At 40.6% G+C, this 27462-nt stretch overlaps 1 protein-coding gene across 1 annotated transcript; it reads left to right on the top strand.

The window, feature by feature from the left end:
- Positions 1–373: 373 nt before the first annotated feature.
- Positions 374–27004, top strand: BVES (blood vessel epicardial substance). Its single transcript, XM_058834593.1, has 8 exons — positions 374–531; positions 5144–5377; positions 7554–7678; positions 13414–13601; positions 14510–14618; positions 16643–16810; positions 18932–19073; positions 26691–27004. The coding sequence occupies exons 2-8, from the start codon at positions 5155–5157 to the stop codon at positions 26813–26815; spliced, it is 1080 nt and encodes a 359-aa protein (XP_058690576.1). The 5' UTR covers positions 374–531; positions 5144–5154; the 3' UTR covers positions 26816–27004.
- The last annotated feature ends 458 nt before the right edge of the window (positions 27005–27462 follow it).

Here is a 27462-nt window from a genome sequence, read left to right as displayed (position 1 = left end):
CAGGTGCGGAGTTGAGAAGAGCAGTTTTATAAAGGCTGTTGAGGCTCCTCGACACACCATGTAGGGGCAATACCGCTTGCCACAGGTTTAGGGGAGAATTCATCTCTTCTAATTTTAACCACCCGACAGCTGGGCGCGCTGCCCGGGCGCGGGGCTCTGGCTGCGGGGCTCTGGCCGCGGGACACGGCCGCACCTCAGCGCCGTGGCTCTCTCTCCCCAGCTGCCTGAGGCGCCTCTCTGAGCGCTGCCGGGCAGCGGCCGCTGCCGGCCCGGGCGGGGTGTCCGTGGCGATGCTGGCAGGGGGCGCGGGGCCGCTCCCGCCCCTCCCGCAGCCCCGGGGCCGGCGGAGGCGCCTGCGCGCTGCGGCCGCTCGGTGCCGGCCCCGCTGGCGCCGCCCGCAGCTCCCGCGGCTCCTCTGCCTATTTTAGTCACAGCCGCGGCTCCGGGACCGCCGGCGGCCACGAGCGGCAGCCCCGGGCCATCGCCGTCCTGTCCGGCCGGCCGGGAAACTTTTCCGCGGGCGCGGGGCAGGTGAGGGGCGCTCCTCCCGCGGGTGGGGGGCGGCGGCAGGAGCCGGCGGGGCCGGGTCCCGCAGCCCCCGGGGCCGCGGTGCCGCTCCACCGGCGGCGGCAGGAGGGCCGGGAGCCAGGCTCCGCTGTGGGGCTGCCCGGTCAGAAGAACGCGCGGTGCCGTCCCTGGTCTCCCGTTCCCTTGGGACGCTCCCCGGGACCGGAGTCTCCGCCTGCGCCCTGCCCGCGGGGCGCAGGGACGGGCTGCAGCTTTCGAAGTGGCTCTTTTGGGGGAAAAGGGACCGGTTGCTCGATTCTTTTCAATTTTTAAAAAATTATTTTGACGGTAATTTTGTATAAAGGGTGGGTTTGGCGTCGGCGCGTTGCGGGCTGAAAGGCAGCAGCGGAGCGGGGCTGCGGGCTGGCAGCTGCGGTCCTGCCGGGGCTCGGGAGCGCTGGAAGCGCAGGGGAGAGCCAGCCCCAGGGCGCTCACACCCTCGGCTCCGCTCCACCCGGGGAAAGGTGTTCTCACGGGGACGATACTTTGTTGGCTGTGAAGAATGAAAATGTTGTTAAATTTTCTCATGATTAAAGTGACTGAAGAGAATAACAAATTTCTGTAGTTACTGACGCATTTAACTGAATGGGGCTTGCCGCAAGGAGCGTATTGAAATACGTGTTTTCTTAAACCACTTTCCTATTCGTTCCTACTGCATTGTAAAAGAGGAAATCGGTAACTTAAACTGTTATTAACGCAGTTATAAACTACTCCAGTAGTTTGTCTTCAGCTCACAAAAGAATTATTGCCTAAAATCTCTATGCAGCTCCTGTGCTGTACAACTATAGAGAGGTAGTTTAAAGTTCTGCAGGTATAATTAATTTATTTTTTTTTAAATTGCATTGACTGCAAAGTCATAGAAACACACATCAAGTAAAGATTTAAGCTCACTTGAATAAAGTTGACCAGTAAAGCTGTGGGATATGAATAACCTCAATAAAGTGGGTAAGGACACAAGTGGGACGCTCATCACTGTCCCGTATCAGCTTGGCTGACTGGTTCTTGTAGTAGAGTCAAATGCTTTACAATTTTCTGCTATGTCTGTCTTCTGTGAATGTTGTTCAGGTATCCATAAAATTCACACTTTTTTCAAAGTCATCTTGGTGTCTGAATATTTGTGGACTAAATCTTTTGGGAATACCTTTCAGAAGTTTGGTCTCCTGTATAAAGCTGTCATTGAGTATAGCAAAATCCTAAAATAAGCTCATCTTGTTTATTGTCTGAGAATTCGTATTTTTCTGACCTAAGACCACCATGTATTACTTTAACTTTCTATTAAGTTCATGCACAAAAAGAATTTAATAGGCTTTTTTTTTAAAATGACACTAATTTCAGTTAGGTTCAGTATCAGAGTCACTGTGTTTTTCTTTTTATATATATCCTCTTTTTTCCCTCCTATTTGAACAACAAATTGTCCTGAGTTGTCCATCATCTGAATTTTCAAGTTCTTGGTTTTGGTAAATGTGAATCCTTATGACGGATATACACTGGATATTAAAAAAAAGTTCTTTTAATGATTTGTCTTGTGCCCCAAAACACTTTCATTTCAGTGGATGCTATTTTATCCCAACTTTTCAAAATTATTTGACTATGTTGGTTGTGTTTTTTTTTTTTAAGTCCTGATACTAATGCATGTCTTTGCATTGAAGACTTAAACATATGACTAAATAGTCTTGTGCTATATTGATCCTTAGGAGACATAATTAAAGTTTTAGGGGCATAAATCTGTACTTTCAAAATTAATTTTTAGCTTTCTGAGGTCACAGAAAGTAAAAAATGATAATTGCTTGTTCTTTTGTGGAACTGCAGACTTTACCCTCCTTCTTCAGTATTATTTGTCCGCAGTAGATTCTAGGACTAAAGAATTCATCTAAAAAAATTACAGTGTTGTTGTTTTTTGACATTTTGGATATTTGTCTTTCTGGTGTTAGCTGTAGACAAACACTTTATGTCACAGCTTGTAGCTCTGCCTGTCTGCCTTTTCTCCTGATCCTCAAAGCAGTCTCCTTAGTTGAAATTCAGAGCCCGTGTCTAAGTCTGTCCTTGTGTCATTTTGCAGATAGCATCAATCTATTTCTGTCAGCTATTAAATACCACTGTGATGGAGAAATTCCCCATTTCTGCTGTTTCCAGTATATTAGGGGAGCTGTAATTATTGTTTGTAAGTAGTACGTGAAGTTCAAAGGTATTCCTATAAAGACTTTGAGATAGTAAAGCTGATAAAAACTGGAGGTGGGCAGATTTAAGTTCTTGGGTTCTAATTTAGGCAATCTAGTAGGTAAGCCTGACCTTCAAAAGCATTGAACAACTTCTTACAACTGCAGAAGCTTTAAATTGCTTGATCAACAGTTGGAGAAACTCCTTCCCATTATTTCAGTTTATGGCTGGTGATTTGTTGTGTCAGTGTCTGTGAAGAGCAAGGGGAGCAATATTTTGGCTGGGCTGTGAGGAGAATGAGATTGTCAGGTGCTGTATATTTAATTCATTGGTTCATTGGGTTTCTGGTCTTCTAATGTATGATGCTTTAGAGCTGAGTTGAAATGGGAAGGCAGCCTCTATTCCCACAGTGGAGCAGTACAAAATTCTGCTAATAAAAAATATCAAGCATCTGGAAGGCTGCTTTGACCTGTGATCAGATGCAGCTGAAATTACTTTTTGCAGCCTCTTTTGATGTTGGGTTGAAGGACTTAATGGCTGGTTCTGTATCTGTGTGTGAGTTTGGTTGTCTTTACTTGTTCTGTTGGCATTTTAAGTGGTGCCTTTACTGGCAGGTGACTGGGCAGTGAAAGGCTGGGTAGAAACTCAGGCGATTGTTTTTTTTAAAAGATCTAGAGATCCTGCTGTTCCAGTGTAAGGAGTTTATATTGTTTGGAAACAACAGGAGCACCAGATGAGCTGTGTGTAAGATGAGCACAGACATAGTTATCCAGTTAGCAATTCCCTCCTGTTTATGAGTGCGTTAAAATGCCAGTCCTGCAGTCTCGCACGGGCTCAGGCTCTGGCTCACTGTGCGAGTGCCTTTGTCAGGACAGTGAAACTGCTCTAATGGCTCTCGGTGAACTCATGTCAAAGAGCTGAAAGAAAGCAGGAGTGTGTTTGGATAGGCACAATGTTTGCTGACAGTTAAGTGTAGAGTTTATGACAAACCTCCCCATTTCAATTAGTCTTTGTGAATAACTGATGTAGGAATGAAAAGAGGAAAGTGATAGCTTAAGAAATAAGCAAATTGTGTATTTTGGATTAAATATTTAGGATTAGATAATTTTTTTCCTTGAAAATAATTTCAATCCAGATGTAGATATACTACATCTGTGCTAGTGTTTGATCCTGCAGGATGCCTCTGCACGTTCTGTAGCATACCTTAGCTGTGACAGGCTCTGGGCATAGGAGATGAACTGTAAGAGAGGGCTGAGGATTTCTTTCTTCCCACTGCTTTCAGGGTTGAGGATTTCTTTCTTCCCACTGCTTTCAGAAGAGGTCTAAAACAATGATTAATTTTGAAAACTGTCCAGTTTGCTTACGGTCTATACACAGGTTAATCATGAGAAAATAATAAAAGGGAGGGATGAAGCAACTCAAATTTATTTCACAGGCCAAGAAACACTCAATTAACAGGGATGCTTCAGAGTATATATCAAGTCTGCAGGAAATAGAGTGTATTAACTGTGACCCAAAATTGTCTACTGAGCAGATGAATTACATGGCAGTTAGTGATGACACACATCAGCGACGTTCGCTGTCTCTACAGAATTTAATTGAATGCAAATCCCGCTTCACTGTATGTTATGGAGCTTGTTTGCTCAAAGATGAACTGCATATAGCTCATTAATGAGACTCAAGCCCATGTCCATATAATTTCTACTGCTGTGGCAGACCATACATGCCTTGCTGGAATCAGGCTTCTCCTGTGTTTGACAGCAGACATGTCTAGGAGCAGTCCTGTTCCTTCAGCTGAGACCTGGTCTGGGTTGAGGATACTTTGTAGAGCTTGTAACACTGACTGCAGTTACCTGGAGAGACCAGCTTTTAATATTCTAAAGATAGTGTCTTGAAATCTTCCAGTTTCTCCCTGTAGCTTGTTTTTAATAGTAATTTTTTGTTTCCTGTTGGGATTTGCCCACAGATATTTTTTTTTCCATTTAATCGAGGCAAAAGGTATACGTGCTATATTTATTGCTGCAACAACAAAAACATCTTATGTATATTTAGATTAGAAATAGTCTTTAGCTGTCTCATTTTCTCCAGGAGTTCCACACACAGTCTTGCAAGCTTGTTCAAACTGTGTCGACCAAGTGATTTCCCTAAATGCCTGGCTGCAGACTTAGCAGTCTCTGTTTTGGTAGCTATGATTTCGGTGAAAGAGATAGCAAAGCACTACTGCACTATAGACCTAGCTTACCCTTTTAAAGCATTTATATATATATATATATATATATATATATATATATATATATATTTCCATTAATGATAATGGAAAATACATCTGGAGAAGAGAGAAAATAATCCTAAAATGCATGTGTATTTCTACTGTGTTTCAGTTTAATGCATAATGAATTTTTTTCTCCTCTCCTTGCAGGAGTCTCCAAGATGAATACTACAGCAATGAGCCCACTCACCGTTACTCCACTAGGTTTTGTTCCAGACTTCAAAAATTCCACTCTTGATCCTCTCAATGAGACTGCATGTGAAAACTGGAAAGAGATTCATCATCTTGTTTTCCATGTGGCAAACATTTGCTTTGCAGTTGGACTGGTCATTCCAACTACTTTGAATCTTCATATGATTCTTCTGCGAGGCCTGCTCACTGTAGGTAGGAGAATTGTTCTGGAGACAGAAATGTGAAATAAATGGCTGGGTTTGACCATTATGGAGCTGCTCCCTGAAGCTTGTGGTGAAATTACTGCCTTTATTAATGGCTATTGTGCTCTCATGGCAGTGGTTTTGGTTTAAGACAGGATCTGTTTCGACCTTGATATACCTTTTCTAGAAAGATTATATAACCCTTGGCTATTAAAACCTCCTGGAACTGTAATTTGTAATTTCAAACCTATGAATATGTCTGCTTGAAAACAAGTGGACATCATTTACATAAGATGTAACTGGATGTTTAAAATCCACTTATTTCCAATCAGTTATGTCTGATTATTGAGACCTTTATTTTAGATTTCAAGTAAGTAGTGGGACTGTGTACTTGCACAGGTGCACTGTCTTAGTGTGTCTGAGGTAGGTGAGGTTTTCCTTGAGAAGCTTGCTGTGAGCCCATGTGTTCTTTTAGTGTGGGTTCAAACATGTGGCACTTGTGGGTCACCAGCATTATTTTCATTGCTGATTTAGAAGTGCAGCTTTTCGATGGGGAGTGTATTCTGTGTTCTGATATCAGTCGTGTTTCCTCTACCACTGTAGGAATCTTGTGACACCAGAGTCTGACTTGAGAGGAAAACCTAAATTTGGCATGCTTGAGACTGAGCAAATGTGGTTTGATTTGTAACATTGCAGTCCCACAGCTACTTCAAAGCCTCTGTACCTTGTGTGGGACAAGATCCTTGTGATCAAAGGAGGAATAATGACTCATTGCAGTGTAAGAAGGATGAATCCAGCCCAACAAGAGCATGCTTAAGTATTTTTAAATGAGTGCTTATTGGCATTATAGTATGGGTCAATTTTATGATAGAACTGTTTGAATTTACAGTGGTCTTGTATTTTAGATTTTATAGTTATTATAGGGTAACTTCATAAAACAGACTTCACTTGTGGCCAAGGGTCTGAGCATTGCAAGGCCTTTTATCTTGGCTTTAAATGCAAAAGGAGGTCTGTACTTGCCAAGCTTGCCATTTTGATCTGTAGTATTTTGAGCAGATAGGGAACCAGAGTTTTGCAGGCTGGAGTAGCAGCAGGAAGATGATTTACTCAGTGGGCAGCGCGAGTAGTGAGGCCAAGGGACCTGTTCTCTTTGCTTTGACCCTGCTGCTCTGCAATATTACTGCTCTTCGATACATCCAGACATCGTATCCTGCTGTGCCTTGCAGTCTAACTAATAAGCTGATCCAGACTCACTATATTTTGATTTTTCTAATCCATATGTAAGTGCTGCCTCATCAGTTAAGAACCCAGACAGACCAGATAGTACCAAGTTCATTAAGCTGATGTCATCTTCAGGGAGAAAAGGGGTTAGAACACTCATTTAGCACTGTCTCCTTTTTGTCTTTGCAGCAAACTTAAGGGGAACTACATCTGTGACCTCTCCAGCCATCTCTGTTGGATGGTAGGCTCACAGATATCTGTGAGAGACTCACTAATACGTAATCCATCATTTGATAAATACTGTCTTTGTAGGCTGGAAATGGAATCCCTAATCATACTTGATGCCTTATCTTTTAAAGCAAGTGTCATTATTCAAAGTAAGACAACTAAAAAAAAAAGAGTAAGCATTGGGAAATTTTGTCTTTGATGTTACACAGGAGTATTCGGGTTCCCAATGTGACCTTGTCACATCAGCAATAATAATTTCTTTTCATTTTCAAAAGTATCTGCATATGACTTTAGGAAGTTTTTATTCAACTCTTCCTTGCTAATTAGATGTGAACATTCATATCTAGGCCTTTTTTTTGTTTAATTAATGCAATGCAAATTTTTGTGAGCTGCCTAATTTCCCCCCATCTCTTTTCTACTTCGTTTCAGTAACAAATCCTCATGGACTGCACCTTTCTGCTTACCCCATCCTGATGTGAATTATTGTCATTCCAGTATTGCAGTCCCATGTAATAGGGCTGCAGTCTGTCAGCCTGCCCTCAGTGCCTGTTTGCAGCATTGCAGTGATAAGCTATTGTTGCATACCTTCATCCAGAGAACTTAACTCTATTAAAGTTTGTAGAATATATTGCTTTTCAGTGTAGTTATACTCAGTGGATACATTCTTGGTAGTTTTCTAGAAGTGTTTATTATTTGGTGGAATTTAACTTCCTTCTTTTTTTTTTTTTTTTTAACAGGATGTGCATTATTCATCATTTGGGCTACACTCTATCGTTGTGCCTTGGACATAATGATCTGGAATTCTGTGTTTTTGGTTGTCAACCTTTTGCATTTCATATACCTAGTGTATAAAAGAAGACCGGTATGTATAACAGCTAAATCTCAAAAGCAGCCTAGTTACATGCAAGAAAAGGAAGTTTTGCCCATGATTGGTGAGAAGTATCAATGGGTTAGTACGCATTTTGAGTAGAATACCTTTGGGTTTGGCCCAAAATCATAGTGGAAGTGTGCAAACAGCTTGTACCAAAAAAACCCAGAGAAAACAAAACCTAACTGGAAATAAGCTCTTCACCAATTCAACACCACCTGTGCAAGAAAGCAGCTAAGAAATCAGCTGGCAAGGCAGCATAAAACTTGACTTCTGTCTTGCCTAGGAAGTAGCTTATAACTAATTAGACTGTTGCTAGACAACTCTATATGTGTAGTAAATATTTCTAGTTCAAACTGCTCTTGAAGAATCACCTTACTACTTAAAGGGTAACTGCCTCTTTAGTCAGTATTACTGATGCTGTTTCTTCAGCCTGTTCAATCCATTCATGTCACCACTGAGATGCAGCACATGATGAAACTGCATTGTATTTCTGCTGGGTGGCCATGCTGTCCAGCACACACACACATAGCAGTTGTGATAACAGAGAGCTAGTGAGGCCTGACTCCACCTACTCTATAGGTGTCCACAGTTAAACATCCCATGCAGGTACTCTGGTTTCTAATATGGGATCAACTCATCTGCAGTTTTTTCACTCCAGCCAAATTACCATGTTTTGTTTCCCTTCAAATCACCCCCTCCCACCACTACCAATTAAATTATTACCTTTAATAAATTATTACTTATTTTTTACCTTTTAAATTATTAGCTTTTTAATAAATCTTGAGGCTTCTAATCGTCTGTCAGGTGGCTCAGGAAATGGCCACCAAAGTCAGAAATTATTGCAAAAGGCAGGAGTGCTCAACTGATAGAAACCCATTTCCCTGGGAAACCAAGCCTTTAAATTTACCTGTATTTTAAAAGTGAATAAACATAGGTAATGGTCCTTGAGTTTGTACCCATCCAACCCTCTCCAAAAATCTAAACAGAAGGTTATTGGTGAGTGAAAAGTGTAAATCAATACTGAATGAAGAAAGAAAATGTTGTAATTACAGTTGTCTACTAAAATCTGTGCTGGCATAGATTGGGGTACTTTGTACATTATGGATTTTATCCTTTTGAAGAGGCAGCTATTTTCACTAAATCCTCTAGTAAATTTGTTAGCAGAATTATTTGTAGGAGTTAGGTTAAGTGGTAGAAGTGATTGAAGTACTCTGTAGGTGGATACAAAAAGAAGGAATTGTGTAAGAATATGAAACTTGACTGATAAACTCAGTCACCAAAGTTGGTAAAAAATTCCATCTAAGAGAGGGAGGCCTGGAGCACCTGCCTTTAACTTTGAATTCTCTTTCTGTAGCCCTTGCCCACTGTCAGTGTAACCAGCACAGAGCCGAGGAGCTTGGCACTCCCATAAACTCTGCAGTGTTGTGGAGTACTACACTCTGGCTGGCAACCACAGCCTTATAAAAGGAGGCTAAAGGTTAAATTGCATCTGTCTACAACTGGTTGATAAATTGAGTACATGTGTTAAAAAAGGAAGAGGCTCTACCTACAGCAGTGTTCCTCCAATAGGGAACACTGATTCACCCAAAGATTACCATCAACTGTGCTATCTGACCTGTGCAGCTTAAAAGCTTAGCCAAAAATTAGATCTGTTAGGCTAGCAAGGTAGCGCTGTTTCTTTGCACATTAAGGCTTAATTTCAATTGTCTTCTTTCCACTGAGAAAATACAGTATTTATGAACATTGCATGAAAATTGTTATTTAATTGCTGTAATACATAATATTTTCAGTAATCATTAAAAAAAATATGAATCTTTGTTACAAACCATGATCAACGAGCATACTTGAAGTGATGCCTGATAGTCTTTTAGATAGATGTCTTTTGAGCCATCTGACAATTTTTTATTAACCCCAAGGCTGTTTTAAGTGTTTTTCCTACAGGAGGACAAAGAATAGGGAAAAAAATTTAAGACTCTTAGGAGCTAATTTTTGAATGAAATTTTCTCTCTGCAGCTATTGTATTGCCCATCTCAATCAGTTTTGGTAATTCTCACAAACGATCTTTCCTAGGAAAGAAAGGAATGGCAGAATAATTACAAGTTAGTCATATTACAAAATGAATAATTGATATGTTCAGTTGTTAAATATTTATTTTATTAAATGAAGCATGCAAAATCACAGTGAGTTTCTTTTCTTACCAGAAGATTATTTCAGTGGTTTTGATTCCTTGGAACTTTACAAATTTGGCTTTTTTCAGTCAGAGTGGAAGCTGAGTCTAATCAGTCTGACTCGGAGTTCTGGCAGCATCCCAGATTATTTCAACCCCTGCTGAACAAAACATTACACCTACCCATATGGCTTGTTTGGAATATGACCCACAAGCATGACTGGAGGAGCAGTCAGCTGTGCTTGGGAAGGGGGAAAGGTCTGTTATAAAGGAGCCCATCTAAAGCACAGCTACAGCCTGCAATCTGATCAGTCTTTAAGAAAGTGGCTACACCTGCCTTCGCCTCAAAGTACTGCACACTAGAGGAAGATCATGAGATGTGAACCATGTGCTAGTTGAGTGGTTGGATTAACACTCCAGGGCCAAAATATGCCCTCATGTCTGTGTGCCTGGGTTTGGGTTTCAGGAGTCTTGGGAGATAGGTAAATTCTTTTTTTTTCAGATGAAAATGTATTTCTTTAAGTTGCAGTGGTCATGTATAGAAAGAGGTGCAAATTAAATTGGTACAGCTGTTAGAAATGAAAGAGTTCCTAGAGAACATGATTAGTAAAACAGTCATCTAGTTTTGTGGGTATATGGAATGTATTTTTAAATCAAACAGCTCAGGACAATCCATAACATAATTCAAGAGAAATTGTATGTTTGTTTTTAGTCCTTGTTTTGTCTGTGTAGATGCCCTCTGAGGGATTAAAGATTGTGGCATAAGGAGCATACAGGAAATTCAAAACCTGGATTTCACATGAGTGCAGTTACCTGTGGAATATTTAACTAGCAATTGATTCAGTGTGAAACCAGTGTAACTTTAGGTCAGGTGATGCACTAGACATAGTAAGTCCACAAGTCCTGACGTCACACAGCCGCAAGATCTGATGTCACTGCAAGGGCAATCCTGATAGTCTTGGAATAAGGGGTGATGACTGAGAGAAGTGTGTGAGGAGCAGACGATGCAAACGCCACTCCTTTCTTCAGAAAGGAGAACCCAGGGACCTGCAGCCTGGTCAGCCTCATCTTGATGTCTGAAAAGAAGGAATAGATAGTCCTGGAAAACATTTCTATGCACATGAAGCACAAGATGGTAATGAAGAGTGGTCAGCAAGGATTTACCAAGAGGAAGTCATGCTTAACCAAACTGATAATAGATGGATAAGAAACGGATTGAATGGCCACCTCCAGAGGGTAATGGCCAAAGATTCAGAGTCCTGGTGGACGTCAGTGACAAGTGATGTCCTTTTTGGGTTTGTATTGGGACTGATGCTATTTTCTGTCTTCATTAATGATGCAGACAAAGGGATTGAGTGTACCCTCAACAAGTTTACAGATGACACCAAGCTGAGTTGTCTGACACTCCTGAAGGATGGGATTCCATCCAGAGGGACTCGGACAAGCTTGAGAAGTGGGCCAATGGAAATCTCATTAAATGTAACATGACCAAGTGCAAGGTGCTGCACCTGGGTTGGGGCAACCCCCACTATCAACACAGGCTGAGGGATGGACAGATTGAGAGCAGCCCTACAGAGAAGGACTTGGGTGTGGATGAGAGGCTGGACATGACCTGGCAATGTGCACTCACAGCCACAGAAATCCAATTCTATCCTGAGCTGCATCAAAAGCAGTGTAGCCAGCAGGATGAGGGAAGTGACTGCTCTGATGAGATCCCACCTGGAATGCTCTGGGGTAGAGAGAGCACTCTCTCTTGAGAGAGTCTTGAGAACAGAGAAGAGTTGCTCTGTGAGGAAAGGCTGGGAGAATTTGGGTTTTTCAGCCTGGAAAAGAGAAGGCTTTGGGGTGGCCAGATTACAGGCTTCCAATACTGGAAGGAAAAGTACAAGAATGGAGAGGGACATTTTACAAGGGCATGTAGTGACAGGATAAGGGGGCATGGTTTCAAACTGAGAGTAGGTTTAGGTTAGATATTAGGAAGAAATTCTTTACTGTGAAGGGGGTGAAGCACTGGAATAGGTTTCCCAGAGAAGCTGCACATGCACAATCCCTAGAAATGTTCATGGCTGAAGCTCTGATGCAACCTGGTCTCATAGAAGATGTCCCTGCCCATGGCAGAGGGGGTGGAACTGGGTGATCTTTAAGGTCCCTTTCAACCCAAGCCATTCTATGATAACCTTCCATGATGAAATGATTGGCCGGATAGCTGAGAATGGTGAATATCCTCAACCTTAATTTCTGTAGGGTTTTTATCACTGTCTTGTATAAAATCCTGATAGAGAATCTGTTGAAGTGTGGCCTGGATGATGACACCATGGATTGAAATCTGGCTGAATGGCAGGGCTCTGAGTGTGGTAATCAGAGGTAAGAAGTCCAGCTGGAGCTGTGCACTACACATTCGCTAGTGTGTGGTGTGTAACCTTGGGGCCAGTGCTAGTCCAGTGCTGTTTGACATCTTCATTTGTGATCTGAGTGGTGGGGCACATGTGAACCCTGATGACACAAAATTGTGAGGAGTGGCTGATAGGCCAGGAGGTTGGGAAACCATCTGGAGGGGCCTCAGCAGGCTGGAGAAATGGACCAACAGGAACCTCATGGAATTGAACAGAAAGTGTTGTGGAGTACTGCACCAGGGGAGGAATAACCCCATGCATCAGCACATGCCACCAACTGACCAGCTGGAAGGCAGCTTTGTAGAAAAGGACCTGCAGGTCCTGGAGGAAGAGTTGAACAGAAACTTGCCTCTTTGTCTTCTTTTCTGCCATTCTTTCTTGGTTGTTTTTCCTTATTCTCTCTTCTATGTATATATATATATATATTTTTTTTTTTTTGTTATCTGATGCTTATGGTTCTAATTTGTCTTCCTCATGGCAAATATGCAAGCTTTATTCAGGCTGCCTCTGCTTTCAGGAAGGCTGTAATATTGTCTCATCCCCTGCTTCCTTCATTCAGGGAAGGCTTCCAGGCTTAGGATTTCAGCCAACATCCTTTCCCTCATTGCTGCTGCCTGAGTTTGGGTGGGCTCTTAGATGTGGGATGTTCAGCTGGCAATGTTTTTTGGTTTTTTTTTTTCCCTCCCTCATCACATGTGGTTTCAATATAATTGGTTTGTTTTTCAGGACTTGCTTTTCTACTGCAAGTAAGCCAAGAAGCTCAGGGATGAGAGGGGCTCCCAGGAGAGCCACAGCTAGCCACAGTGATGCACGCATGCAGTGTGAAAGACAACCGCTTTTTTTTTTCTTTTCCTATATAATTCTTGCCCAAGTACTATTCACTGTTTCATCAACAGACATCTCAGAAGACTTCTTGTGTGAGATATAATGTGCCACTTGGATGGAACAGCATTCTAAAGCACCAGTGTGCCATTCTGGCTAATTTTAGATAAGGTTTTGGTCATGCTGTCATAGGCAGTGTTTGTGGATAGACATCACAAATTTACCACTTATTTCCTTGCTTAAGTATCATGAAGCCAAAGATGTCCCTCTGGCATGTGTGCAGTCTTACCTGTTTTTAACTAATGCGTCTGTGTTTATCGATGTCTCATGTTTTTCCAATCTAGATCAAGATAGAGAAGGAGCTTAGCAGCCTCTACAAGAGAATGTTTGAACCTCTCCATGTGCCTCCAGAGCTCTTCCAAAGACTAACTGGGCAATTCTGCAACATTCAGACTTTGAAGACGGGTCAAGCCTATGCAGCAGAAGATAAAACATCAGTTGATGATAGGCTAAGCATCCTGCTGAAGGGGAAGTAGGTTCTATAAAAACCTGGGGATATTCATATGCTTTGTGTCATGGTTGAAAAAATTACAAAATTGTTGAGGTTGCAATTGTTTGTAGTATGCTATGGTCTGTAGTCAAATAGTCTATACTTAAAGACTATTTTATGACACCATTTTCAGGTGACAGTGATATCTCTTACTGGGAGCAGATTGTGTATCCACTTACATGTGCAGCTGCATGGATTTTAGTGGGAATTATGTTTATGTAAGACCAAAGGCAGTGCCTTGCAAAATAAGCAAGATATTTGTTTGAGTCTTAGATACCCTAGTTGTCTCCTCAGTCCATTCTCAGGTTTAAAGGTTAAAAAATATGGTTTATGAGGGAAGAAGTATCTCTCCAGTCAGCTTTAAAACAGCAGGCCTTTGGAACTGATTCATTGCACTTGTACCTACAAGTAGAGAAGGGCAGATGTACTGCCCAGAGGCAGACAGAATCCAGGTGAGAAAGGGTAAAATATATGCCCACGGCCAAGCTGTAATCTTGAAACTCATGCTAAACTGGCCAATATTTTAACCAGTTTCTGTTGACAGCAACAGAGATGTCAGGCTTCATAGGTTTTCTTACTCATTACCACAAAGCTACTTATCCAAGGGAATCCTGATTCTGGTCTGGCTGTGTAACACGACCTTTCTCCTACTGAATAACAGTGTTTGGTGGATACATGCCATGCTCATCAATTCTCTATTTGTCTGGCAGGCTGTTCTGCTTGGAATCAGGCAGAAAACAGGGTAGCTCTGGGAGTTATGCTCCAGAAGATGCACATATTTATTCCTGTTATCTACTGCTTTACCACTGACAATAGTCCTACCTAAATTTTGATTGAATTAATCAGCCTCCACGATTTTAAAATGTTGTTTCATACATTTTTATTTCCAGAATGAAGGTGTCTTATCGAGGGCATTTTCTGCATAATATTTACCCCTGTGCCTTTATAGATTCTCCTGAATTTCGATCGACACAGATGAACCGGGGTGAGAAATTCCAGGTACACGTTGTTTTAAATGCCATTGGATATGAGCTGCTGAGACCATTATAAAAATATAGTACAAATTTGATCAATGGTGAACTATTTGACTTGCATAATTTTGTTATCCTTCTAGTATCAGTGTTCGAAGATGGACCAGATCAAGAATAACTTTTAAATGCTGAAAAACAGTATTATAATGGTGTGTATTGGGCAGTCTGGCTTTTGCTATTCTGTTCTCTTTTACTGTTTCCAAGTTTCTTTTGTGTTAAGAGTTTGCTCAGGACAAATAATTTAAGAGGCAGTTTTGATGGAAAAAGATGATTTGAACAGGTCTCATCACTGGTTCAAAAAGAGAAAAGGGAAAAAGAACTACTGTAATAATGAAAGTCTAGAAGTTCAGGCACTAGTAATTAGAAATTGGTATTTATAAAAGTGTATTAATACTTCTGTCATTTTGCAATTTCTTTAAAGCAAGATAAGCTGAAAATTATCTCGGTATTTTGAATAAAAATATTCATATGGGGAACAATAAGGGTATATTTCTCTACCAGTGTAATTATGCTGGTATGCTAAATATATTTTATTATAGTTGTGGAGTGGGTGGGATACTTTTAGAGAAGGGTGTTTTTCCCCATAGAAATGGCTATTTTGCTCCTTGATGTTCTTTAGCAAGGTATGTGTAATAATGACTGGACTGTGACTGATAGATCCACACTGATACTGTGGCAGAAGGGGAGGGAGGCAGAGCAGTGCAGACTCTAAAATCAGTGATTGATGTCATATGTTCCAGTCAAACATTGGGCTTAGAGCCAGGGGGAGAGACTTGTCCAGATGCATTCACTTTGCAGCAGTGAGGCCTCCCACAGCCTGGCTGCCCTCTTGGCACAGCCCCTTTCCCCTGGAAGCAACTGGATAGGAATCAGTCCCTCTCAAGGGAAAAGGGTCATGCCTCAGCTTCTGCCTGCCTTAGAAGTTATTTAATCTGGAGCGGTGTACATCCTTTATTCGTGTGTTCTGCTTGTTACTGCCATGTGAATGCCGACAGCCTCCCTCTTTCAACAGCGCACGGATTCAGTCTTAAGGACCCCATCTGCTGGCAATGCTGGCGAATTCTTCCTCAGCCTCTCTGGGCTTATGTTACAGTCTGTGGAGTTAAAAATCCATGGATATATGACATTTTTCCATAGTTTCTACGACTTAATGGATTTTTAATTTTTTTTTTCCAGGATGTAATGTTATCTTGTAAAAGCAGAGAGCACCTGATTTTGATTTATTCATAGATGCCTGACTCCCCCTTGAAAAACCTGCCCCTGGGTATGACCAGTGTGGGTTTTGGTGTGGCATTGCCCTCTGCTGGAACCAGGGGGATGAACTTGGCAAGTCCATCCTCTCCCATGAGAGGGGCAAGTCCCTTGCAACTACCCAAAACTGGATTTTCAATAACTGAGCAAACAATCTTGGCTCAACCCAACACAAGGTTGTACTTGTGGGATCAGCAGGGCTGACAGTTAAGAGGAAGATGGATTTTTTTTTATATATATTTTTTTTAATATCACTAAAATCTTGATATTTTAGAGATTGTAAAAATCTCTAAAGACCTTTAGGTAGTAGACCTTTGGGTGATACCTGTTGTTCCTATTTGGTGACAGTGATGTAAAATAAAACCAAGCTATATATAGGCCTACTGCAAGTACTTACATCACCTTAGGACTGACTTCACATATAAATTTCCTCTTATATAAATGTGTTACAGTTTGGGAACTCATGAGGGACTTTCCCCTGTTTATTGTCCCCCAGTTTTTCTTAAAACAAACTGGCTACACGTATCAGTTAAAAATGCAATGATAATAAATAGCTGAGAATTTTTACATTTGTAAACATCACATTCATAACAAAGGGTTACCAAAAAGCTTTATGGCTTTAAGAGTTATTTTAACTGGAGTCACAAAAAAAATGATATCACTTTTTTTAAAGCTTATTTAAGTGTACTCATCTTAAAACATTTTTAAATGTGCTAATTCTGAGCATGCATTTTTTTTCAGGTCACCATTATTGCAGATGATAACTGCAAGTTCCTGTGCTGGTCCAGGGAAAGGCTGACTTACTTTCTGGAGTCTGAGCCATTTCTTTATGAGATCTTTAAGTACCTTATTGGCAAAGATATTACAAATAAACTTTATTCATTGAATGACCCAACCTTAAATGACAAGGTAAGCAACTTTAAGTTTTGTTTGGGAGTTTTCCTCCGACATACAAATAAATGTGTTTTTACTTTAATTTTAAATGCTCTTAAAGTACCATATTTTAACCTGCTCGCCATCAGCTGCTGAATGCACACTTGGGGCCTTTTAGTGTCAAGGTATGAGTCAGTGCAAGATTTCTGTCAGCAGCAATATTTGTTAAAGTTAGCACAGTAATGCACAAGAAAGATGAGTAACTGAGATTCAGAACTAATCAGCTTGTGAGAAAATTTCTAGCTAACTATTAGACATGTGGCCAGTGGTTAAAAAGATGTTTCTCACTGGATATCCTTTCTCACTAACAAATTAATGCCTTTGTAGAAAAAAAGCTTCACAGTTTTTTTCTTAAAAAAAAATTTCTTACTGGGGGCAAACAGTTATGTAGTACTGATTGCTGGGAAGAATAATATCAGTGTGTCTTTGAGGGTTGCAAATGCAAGAAAAAAGTAAACATTATGTTTACTTATGTAACATATCAACATATCAAACATTATGTTGATATGTGGCAGTTAGTGTAATGAATCCACTGAATGCATATGAAATACATATAAAACATAAATAAATATAATTACATATTAAACATTAAGTGGTCTGAATATAACTCATTTATTGCCTGTAGATGGAGTTTTAGGTGTCCTGGTAAGTGGTCTGGGTATAGTCATGGGTATATGAACTATGTTGGTTTAGTTTCACTTTGTCTCTTTATTCCTTGTCACAATTTCAAAGAATTAAAAAATCCAACAGATTTTGCCCCTCCTTTGACTTAACATCTGCACACTTTAACTTCAGTTTGTACCAAGTCTTTGTTTTTAGTTGCAGTAGTCACATAAATTTAAGATTATTGTAGCTGGTTTTTATAGTATGTTTTGAAACTGTATGTTGTAAAAATTGAGTGAGCATTTGGGAAATTTGTAGTATCTTTTTATTATTCCTAAAATAAAAATCCTGTTGCATGAGCTCTTCCTGCATAACTTGGCATGAGAACTGTCAAATAAATTCTTGATTTTCCCATTGCCAGCACTCTGTGTGCATATCACCTCTCACAAGCTTCACTTTCATATATAAATATTATCGGTGTCTTTGATGACTTTTAATGGGTGTCAGTGTCATCAGAAAATGTTGTGGTTGACTTCCGTACATAGAGGACTACAAAAATTAATAGAGTATTGATTATTCATATTCAAGATGGTAGTAAGAAGGTAAAACTATCAATTTTTTTGTTGGAAAACAGAAAAGTAATAATTTATTTTATAAGAAAACTTGTGATTTTCTTCTACCTAAGTGGGCTTTCATTAGTGTTGGGAAAATAGTCATTCCTTTCTGCATGAAATAGGTACTAGTTCCTGCCTTTTGAAATTCAGTGGAGTTATCCATTATAGTCCTGTCATTGATTGCTACCTTTCACATATACCTAAAATAGCATTTTGACTTGCAGTAATGCCTAACAAGGTACAATGTATGTCTTCATATAAGTGTTATAGTATAAAGGCTTCTCAGGAAGGCTACTTTTTTTTTTCAAAGCAAAGTGAAAGCTCCTCAGACCATTTGACAGGGAGAAGATAATGTTCACCTGATGCATTTACTCTGCAGTAAAACCAAAACCCAATGGGCAGGAATGACATTCACCACTTTTCTAACAGGATGGAATGAAAAGCCAGGAAAATGAACATGTTTCTGTTAAGGTATAAATTGCCTCTATATATAGCATGTTGTTTTGTTTAGCAAGGAGGACCAGCTTCATCATAAAGACTACATTTAATTACAGAGCATCATGTTTAAATAATGAATTACCGAATAATAAACCCCAAGTTTTCTATAAGAAAATACATGAAAATTTCAGTACAAAAGCGATTTGAAATTGAATAATTAATGTGCAGTTTCATACTTGTCAATGTTCCAATTCCAGTATATTACTGGCATTTTCTATTGTCATTTAAATTGATTTACACTGCATAGAATCTTCTTCTATAACAATTTTCTTGTGTAATCATGGCTGAGACCAGAGCATCTATTACAAGGGAAGTAGTAATTTTCCATTTTTATTTTAATTTGCTTGATATCTTTTTTTAAAGTTTTTTTTTTCTTTTTTAGGCTTCAAAGAAGATTGATCGACAGCCCAGCCTTTGCTCTCAGCTCTCCGTGATGCAGATGAGGAACAGCATGGCCAGTACCAGTGACAGCGAGGATGGCTTGCAGATGTTTCTTCGTGGGACTTCCTCTGCATCCTCTCTTCGTGAGTACTCAGAATAGTTTGTTCCAGTTTTGAACACTGCTCTGGCTGAGCATTAGAGACTACTGCAGAACTCCTGTTGTCCTCTGTGGGAGCAGACTATAGCTTTTTGGGTGCTGCTGTATCAGATAAATTAAGGGACCTAATTATAGGGCAGTCATTAGATGCATGAGGCTTTGTGTTCTAAATGAAGGTACTTCATGCACATACTGGAAAAAAACCCCAGCACTTGTAGAAGTAATCTTTGGCATGATGTTTATGTTTAGACATAATGTGGAATGTTTATAGTAATGGGGCAAAACTGAAGGTACAGTAGCATGTCCTTTGGTCTGACATGGGTGCTTGTAGAAATTAAAAACCAAACCAAAACGTTTTCCCTCAGCAACTTGTTCTATTTTTCCTCCTGAGATAGTTTGTATTGGCAGGGTCTGGAGGAATGTGGTATACAACCAATATTTTGATGTCACCTGGAAAATCTCCAAGTATCCTGTCAGGCTCTCCTCTGCTGTGCTTTGTATGACAGGAGTAGTAGAGAACGGATGAAGTGAGAGAAGAAATCATGTCTGACCTTTTTGCTTCTATTCTTTTAATTTATTCCTCTATGAAAACATTCTAAACTATTCTTTCTAGGCTTTTGCTGTTTGTTTTTAGTTCATCTGAATCTAAACATCAACATTAGCCTGAATTCTGAAAGCAGTGTTTGAATAAAAAAGCCCCAGAGGATGCTCTATTTTTGCATTAACAGCATAAGCTGTTAGTTTAACAGCATTTAAAAGGATCATAGAGGATTATTTATTTCAATTTTGGAAATATTATTTTTAGTAATTAGGATTCAAATATATGAGAAAAAAAACACTGCCAATTATTTGTTATGGTTAAAGTCTCTGCTAAGAAGAGGAAATGTTTTCAAATATTTGCTTCTTTCTGTTTAATTATCTGTTTTCCATTGTGTTCCTCACAGTTTTCATCCAGTAACACCTTCAGACCTGGAGAGCTTATCTGGTTTTACTCCTTAAAATTGCTATAGTCTGCATGCCCAGATATATGGAAGCAAAAGCCCTGCTGGTGCTTCATCCTACTAGAACATCAAGGGTGACACCTGGGATATAGTTTGATGAAAATTCCAGTATTGTTTTCTTTTTCTCCTCCATTCCCTGCAAGGACAGTACCATTGATGTAGTAAGAGACCTCTAGACACCATCAGGTCCAGCCTCATGTCCAAAGCAAGATCAGCTAGAGCAGGGCCATGTCCAGTCAAGCTTTGAACATTTCCAAGCTGGAAGATTTTCCAGCCTCCCTGGGCAACCTGCTCCAGGGACTTACCACCCTCACGGTGAAAAAATTTCCCTTTTTGCAACTCATGCTTGTTTTCCTTCTTTCTTTAGCACATGCCTCTGAGAAGAGTCTGGCTCTCTCTTCTGTGTTGCCTTCCATTAGGTAGCCAAAGACAAGAGTCAGATCCCCTGAGGGCCTTCTGTTCCTAGGGCTGAATACACCCAGCTCCTGCAGCCTCTCCATCACTGCTCCAGCATCCTCTGGCCATCTGGGCTGCACTCCACTGCTCTCGCTCCATGTCTTTAAAACTGGACGCAGCACTCCAGATCCTGTCTCACAGTTGCCAGAGAGAGGGGATTAATCTCTTTCATTGACCTGCTGGCTATGCTTATGCTTATATGGCTCAACACATGCTGCTAATGTGGCCCAATATATGGATGGCACACTTCACTGCGGGAGCACTCTGCTGACTCGCGTTCTATTTTGTGTCCACCAGGACACCCAGGTTTGTTTTTGCAAAGCTGCTTTCCAACCAGCTGGGGCCTAGGCTGTAATGCTCTGTAGGTGTGTCATGTCCCAGGTTCAGTGATTTGCCTTTCATGAGCTTGTAGTTTTGTTTGTCAGTTCTTCTCTCTTTTTCCAATGGCCTGTCCAGACTCCCTGCCCTACTCTTTGGCCTGTCAGCGGTTTCCCTCACTACCTGGCTCTTGTCTGTGGGCTTGGAAGGAGTGCATTCCATCCCATCAACCTGGTCATTCATATCTTGAATATTATAGGCCTTGGCATTGGCCCTCAAGAACACTGCTGGTAACTAAGTACCTGACAACTGGATTCTGTACTGCTGTTCACCACTCTGAACTTGGCAGTACAGCAGATTTTCCACTGAAGCTGTAGTCCATCTATTCAGTCTGTTTCTTACCCGTTTGTCTGGAAGGACTCAGTGGCAGACTGTGGAGGGCTGTGCTACCACCCATATAAGCAACATCCACTGTACTCCATTCATACACAGAGCCCATCATCTCACCACCAAAGGTGGTCAGAGTTGTTGGATGCAATCAGCATCTATAATGGCTTTCCCAGTCACCTTCCCATCCCTTATGTGCTTGGACATGGCTTTCAGGAAGACAAACTCCATAATCTTCCTGGGATATGAATTTAGACTTCTAGACCTGTAGCTCCCTGGGTGTTCCAGCCTCCCCTTCATTAAAATGAGTGTGATGTTGGCATTTTCATTTGTCTCCCCTGACTGCAATCATCTTTCCAAGATGATAGAGGGGGCCTTGCAATTGTATCAGCCAATGCTTGGCACCTTTGGATGCAGCCCATGGGGTTCCACAATCTTGTGTTCACCCTGTCAACTTAAGTTGTTCCTAGCTCAGTCCAGGTTTCCTGTCAGTCAAACATCACTCTGTCTCTACCACTGGATGTAGAGCCCTAGCAGGCCTCAGACAAACCTCTAAAGTAAAAAAAAAACAAAAAAGTTACTGAATATCTCAGACTTTTTCATGTTCCTGTGTCTTGTGCATCACTGAACTCTGTCCTCGCAGTTACCCTGGTCTTTCTTTTGTTGCTGATTTATTTCTATATGTCTTTCTTGCTGCTCTTCACTAGATCCAGGTCTTGCTGAGGTTTGGCTTCCCTCATTTCATTGCTACATGCTTGGGCCATTGTTCTGTATTCCCTCCAAGGAGCTCACTCCCACTTAGACTTTGTGTGTGCCTGCTTGAGATCTGTCAGAACTTTCTTGTTCATCTATGCCAGCCTTCTACCATACTTGCTCAGCTTTCTGTGCACTGGAATGGACTGTCCTTGTATTTTGAAGAAGATATTCTCGAAGATCAACCATCTTGGCTCCCTTTGCAGGCTATGTCCCATTAGTTCCTGCCAAGTAAAACCCTGAGCAAGCCGCAGCCCCCTGTCCTGTAAGGCTGTAATTCTACTGTTGGTCTTGCACACCACTCAGTGTCTTGAACTCCACCCGTTCCTGGACACTGCAGCCAAGATTACCAGCAGCCTTCAGCTCCCTGATGAATTCTTCCTTGTTCATCAGTGACAGGTCCAGCAGAGCGCCTTCCCTAGTTGACTCGTCCATCACTTGCGCGAAGAAATTGCCTGCTGCGTTCCAGAAATCTCCTGGACTGCTTGCTCCCAGCCCTGTTGCCTTTCCACCAGATACAGGGGTGGTTAAAATTCCCCATGACAACCAAGGCCTGTGATCCACTTGCTGAAGGACTGCTGCCTTCTACTTGCTCTTGTTGATCAGGCAGCCTGTAGCAGATTCCTGCCACGAAGTCTCCTGTGTTGGTCTGTTCTCTGATCTTTACCTTTGAACTCTCGAGTGGCTTTTCACCTGTTCTACACACAGCAGAGTTCCATGAAATTGAAGCCACTCTTTTGCATAGAGAGCCTTTGGGTGAATTTGCACACTCAGAAAAAAATTGTAAAACTGTGTTTGTGCGATTAGTTAGAATTCAAATGTCTCTTTCAGGCTTAACAGCAAAACTCTAACACCAGTATTTCAGCTTTGGGAGAAAGTAATTGAAATGCATGACAACTTCACCTGTAATTATATAAATCCCCATGATGCATTTGTGCTTAGCACATACTTGATAAATACACTTTTCTCTGTTGTACTTTTCCTTGGTTGTGTACCTCTTTTTTTGGTATACAGGGTGTGCTTTCCCCAAGACAGAAGGGTTTATGAGTCTTTTATGTTCTGAAATTCCTCAGCCCAGCTGAGGCAGCAGCCTCCCAAGTCCAATACTTTCCCTTACTTTTGGGAAGGCAGAGGGATTGCCCCTACACCAGTGCAACACACAACATGGGAAGTATTGTTATTTATTTCTTTGTGTTTTGATTTTGAAATTTCTGACTTCTGAAAAAGGTTTGTTCATCTCCTTGAACTGTAATGCTACAATCTTTATTTTTGCCAAGATAGCTTGTTAATTATTCCTGGGTACTGTCATTGCCAGTGATGGGGCTGCTGCCACTTAAAGATTGTTATTTAGTGTGGATTGTGGCCATGCATGCACTTTTTTTGAGATCACAGGGAAAACGGAAAAAAAATATCTGCCATTTATGTTGCCACTGCTGTGTTTCCAAAAATCTTCTGCTGGGTGCTTCAATGCAACAGTCAGGGCATTTTTTTGTCTGTTTTTTTCAAAATTTAGTTTAAGGCACATTCTGAGGTTTACAGTTCCAGTGCTGATCCCTGGATCTTCCTTCTACAGGCACACATTTGTTTATTTAGAATAAACAAACACAATCAAAAATCCCCAAAAGATTTTGTGAGAAACATATGGAAATGACAATTTTATTTTATTTTTATTAGAATAAAAAAATGAATGAAGGGAACTTACATGTGTGGGAACTCTACAGGAATACTGTTTTGTCATTGCTAGGTGATTGTTGTGTGGACAAAAGCCTCCTAGTCCAATTATAATTTTTGACTCCCATAATGCAAATTAGTTTTCTTGTCCTAATTTCCACATTCTTGAAAAAATGAGCATTTATATTTTTTATAAACCCATCTTTTAAAATTACACTTGTACCAGTGCTATAAATGATATGCTTTGACTCATTTTCTCAAGAAATTAATATTAATCCTTTTTCAAAGTGTTCAGTAAAAAAAGGGTTAAAATTACTAACTAGTAGCTCCCAAACTACAATTACTAACAAAAGTATGTTTTGAATTTAATTAATTAAGAAACCAAACTAACTGTTTGCTTTTATATTAAGGAAATAACCAACAAGAGTTCTATAATGCTTACGGAGTGAGTCGTTTGCAGCATGATGTTTTCTGTTGATAACATCACATTAACTCAGCAGGCATCCTCAAAAAGGTATTGAAGCGGGGTTTGTTTATCATGTGACACTTGTGCGTGACATCCATGGTCCATCTGTATGTAATTCATTAGGAAGTGAAATAGAGGTATCTCTCTTTCCAAAATTTGAGTTAAGCAAAAAGAGTTCAACCTGATCACAAGCCTAGTTTCACCTGAATTTCAGTCCTTCAAATAATATTTTGTTATTGGTTTCTATTCTGTAATTTTATTGCTTGACAGCCATTCACATATTTATTAGAGATACAATCTCCTTTTCTGTGGTACTCGTTTTTTAGGTATCTCAGATTTGCTGGTCTATGCATCTGTATTTGTTAACTTCTAAGCTGAGCAGGAATGTAAAAAGGTTTTGGTTGGGTAATGTTTTTAGTAGTATTATCAAATTATATGCTCCCCACTTGTGGTTAAAAGCAGGACTGGATTTCATAGGAATGTATTATGTATTTGGGTTTAGGCCCTCAAGAAAGGGCAACAAAATGTAGTGAAAGGAAAGTCTGACTCAGTCACTTGAACATCTGTCTGACACTGGATAATGGCATCAGTAAAAAAATTTTGTATTTGGAGCAAATAAGAGCATGTCTTTGGAACAAACAGGCTGAGCAAATTAGACCTTACATTGGATCCTGTTGTACAAACTTCCGGTTGCTCACTTCTGTTTTCTGGAGAGAATTAAGTAGTTTTAAACAGAAGAAAACCATTTTAAAAATAACAAACTACACTAAAACAAAGATCTACAAAAAAAAAGAAGCTGGAACCATAACTCAACATTTTCAGGCACCCTTTTACCTTTGTGTGTCTCCCAGAAAAACAAATTTTATATCCAAATATATCCACAGACTTTGGGTGGGGTACATTAGCCAGTTAATTGATCTAGTTATCCCCTTCGCTTAGGCCATAAAACACATCTGTGTGGACATAAATATTTAACAATTTTGGTATCTAAAAGTGTGTCTGAGTAACCCTGTATTATGGCAGTTTAAGTATTTTTGAATCTCAAAAGAAAATACTAATACATTTTTAACATAAAACGTTCTGAAATGCCAATTCCAAACAGTGTCTTTGTGAATGTGGCTTAAAAAATGCAGTGTTATCGTAACTTGCTGGTGTTGCCTGTGTCTGTATACTGTTCTCTGTGTGTAACAGTGCAAACGAGTGTTTCCTCATAATTTGGATTCCTTAGCACAGCACTTTATATCTGATGATCTTATTTTAAAATAAGAGTGTGTTATGGCTACCAGTATTTTCTTCAAGAATATTTAAATTTTTAGCTTGTATGCAAACCGTCTGTTAGCATGACCTTTATTTCTTGCTGTTTTCAATTCAAATGCAAAGATTTCCATAATATTTTTGTCATCATATACTAGATGTTTGCAACCTCATACTGTTGCAGTGGTCTAACTCTAGAAGAGGGTACTGAGAGAAATACATGTCCACGTGTAGATTTGATTTCTGAGTAAACAATGGAAAGTAGACTTGTTCAGCTGATGTAAAAGGAATTTTCTGGTTTGACCCTCATACTGAAAATTTAACTGCAATAGAGGTAGTTTGCAGCGGTAACTTGTACAAAAACTTAATTTAATATCTTGACAGTGATAGCTGTGGTGTGCTCTGCTCTGGCAGACAAGTTGCTGCCTTTCTAAAAGGTAGTTTTATTGCAGTGAAATCACTGTCAGTCAAAAGTTATGTGGCCTTTGCCTGTAAATATTGTTTTCTCTGTGGTTGTTTATGGGGGTATAAATCTTGTAAAAGTTTCACATTATCGTGCTGCGTAAAACTCGGGAAGATGCGTCAGAGGAGATTTAGGTTGGCTATTAGGATAAGGCTCTTCATCCAGGGGGTGGTTGGGTAGGCTCCCCAGGGAAGTGGTCACAGTGCCAGGCTTGGCAGAGTTCAAGAGTGTTGTGTCTAAGTGTCTGGACAATGCTCTGAGGCACATGGTGTGGCTCTTGGGGTGTCCTGTGCAGGGCCAGGAGCTGGGCTTGATCCTGATGAGTCCCTTCCAACTCAGCATGTTCTATGGCTTAAATATGATGTTAAAGGCAGCTGTGGCTTTGATGCTGTGCCCATCCAAGGTTTGCCCAGTGCACTGAGGAACCTTCCCCGCAGCCAGGCAGCTGTGCAGATGTCCACACCTTTTGTACTTGGGGCAGCCACTTGTGTTGCTGTAATTGGAGATGAGTCAGAGGGTGAGTGCAATGGTGAGAAAATAATCTCCAGGGAGCAAGCAGTGGGCACCCTGAGCTGTCAGGGTTTGCACTGAACTTGGGGAGAGTGCTGTGTCTGTGGTTAGCAACAGGCACTGCTGGTTCATAGCAGCGTGACTGTTCCATGTCTAGAATTTCCTGGTGCCCATGGCCAGATAGCAAAGAAAACTTCACTTAGAAATCATCTCATGAAGCAACTAGGGCAGGATCATCAGCCTGTGTCCACTTTGTCACAAACAGGTCTATGTAGCAGGTGTACATTGTTAAATTAACTGGTGATTTCTCTGTACCTGTGACAGGCCCAGGCCGGACATCTCCTTACCTGAGAACTTCAGCCAAGATGAAGCCGATAGAAGAAAGTGTTGAAGATGATGTCTTTGAAGCACCGTCTGCTGACAAGCTTGAACTCCAGCGGCTGCCTTAAACAGTTGTGTCCTCAGGTGTATCAGAGCTTGCACTGAGATCCAGTGCAAAAGGAAGGAGCTGAATTTGGGAGGAATTGGAAAGCTAAGCCCACCGCTCCACGTTTGAATTTACTGCAGCATATGCCAGTGGCTTCTAGATGGAAATGTCATGTTTTATTTTACTTCTAAATAAAATAAATAAAAACTTGTGTGGGTTTTTTGTTGCTTCTTTTTGGTTTCTTTATTTCTACTTTGACTTTTGCCATTATAAACTTAGTATTGTTTTGCTGAATAGTTGGAAATTTCTAGACTTGGTGGAAAATATCCCCGGTTTGATTTACCTACCTTCCCTTAAAGTCTGGTCTTAGTGTTTTAGGTGGGAGATTTTGAAACTGTTTCCAAAGCCATGTTGCTGTAACCAACCATCATCCTTCTGACAGTCTGGTGTGAAAAACAGTCCTCTGCTTCAATTTATTTTTTTTTTAAGGTATTTGCCTTTAGTGTTTCCCAGTCACACTGCTTGACTCCACAATTGTAGTAATGACTTAAATTTTAGTTTTTCTTGGCCAAAGATTTAAATTTAATGCTGCCTTTTCAACCTTAACTTTTTCTTCTGTAGGCAACTGTATTATACTAAGCTTCATGATTTTTCCTTGGCCTTATCCAT

The sequence above is a fragment of the Poecile atricapillus genome, chromosome 3 (assembly GCF_030490865.1).
Source record: "Poecile atricapillus isolate bPoeAtr1 chromosome 3, bPoeAtr1.hap1, whole genome shotgun sequence".
NCBI lineage: Eukaryota > Metazoa > Chordata > Aves > Passeriformes > Paridae > Poecile > Poecile atricapillus.
The sequence above is the reverse complement of the archived record's forward strand: the minus strand, read 5'-3'. Positions and strand labels throughout refer to the sequence as shown.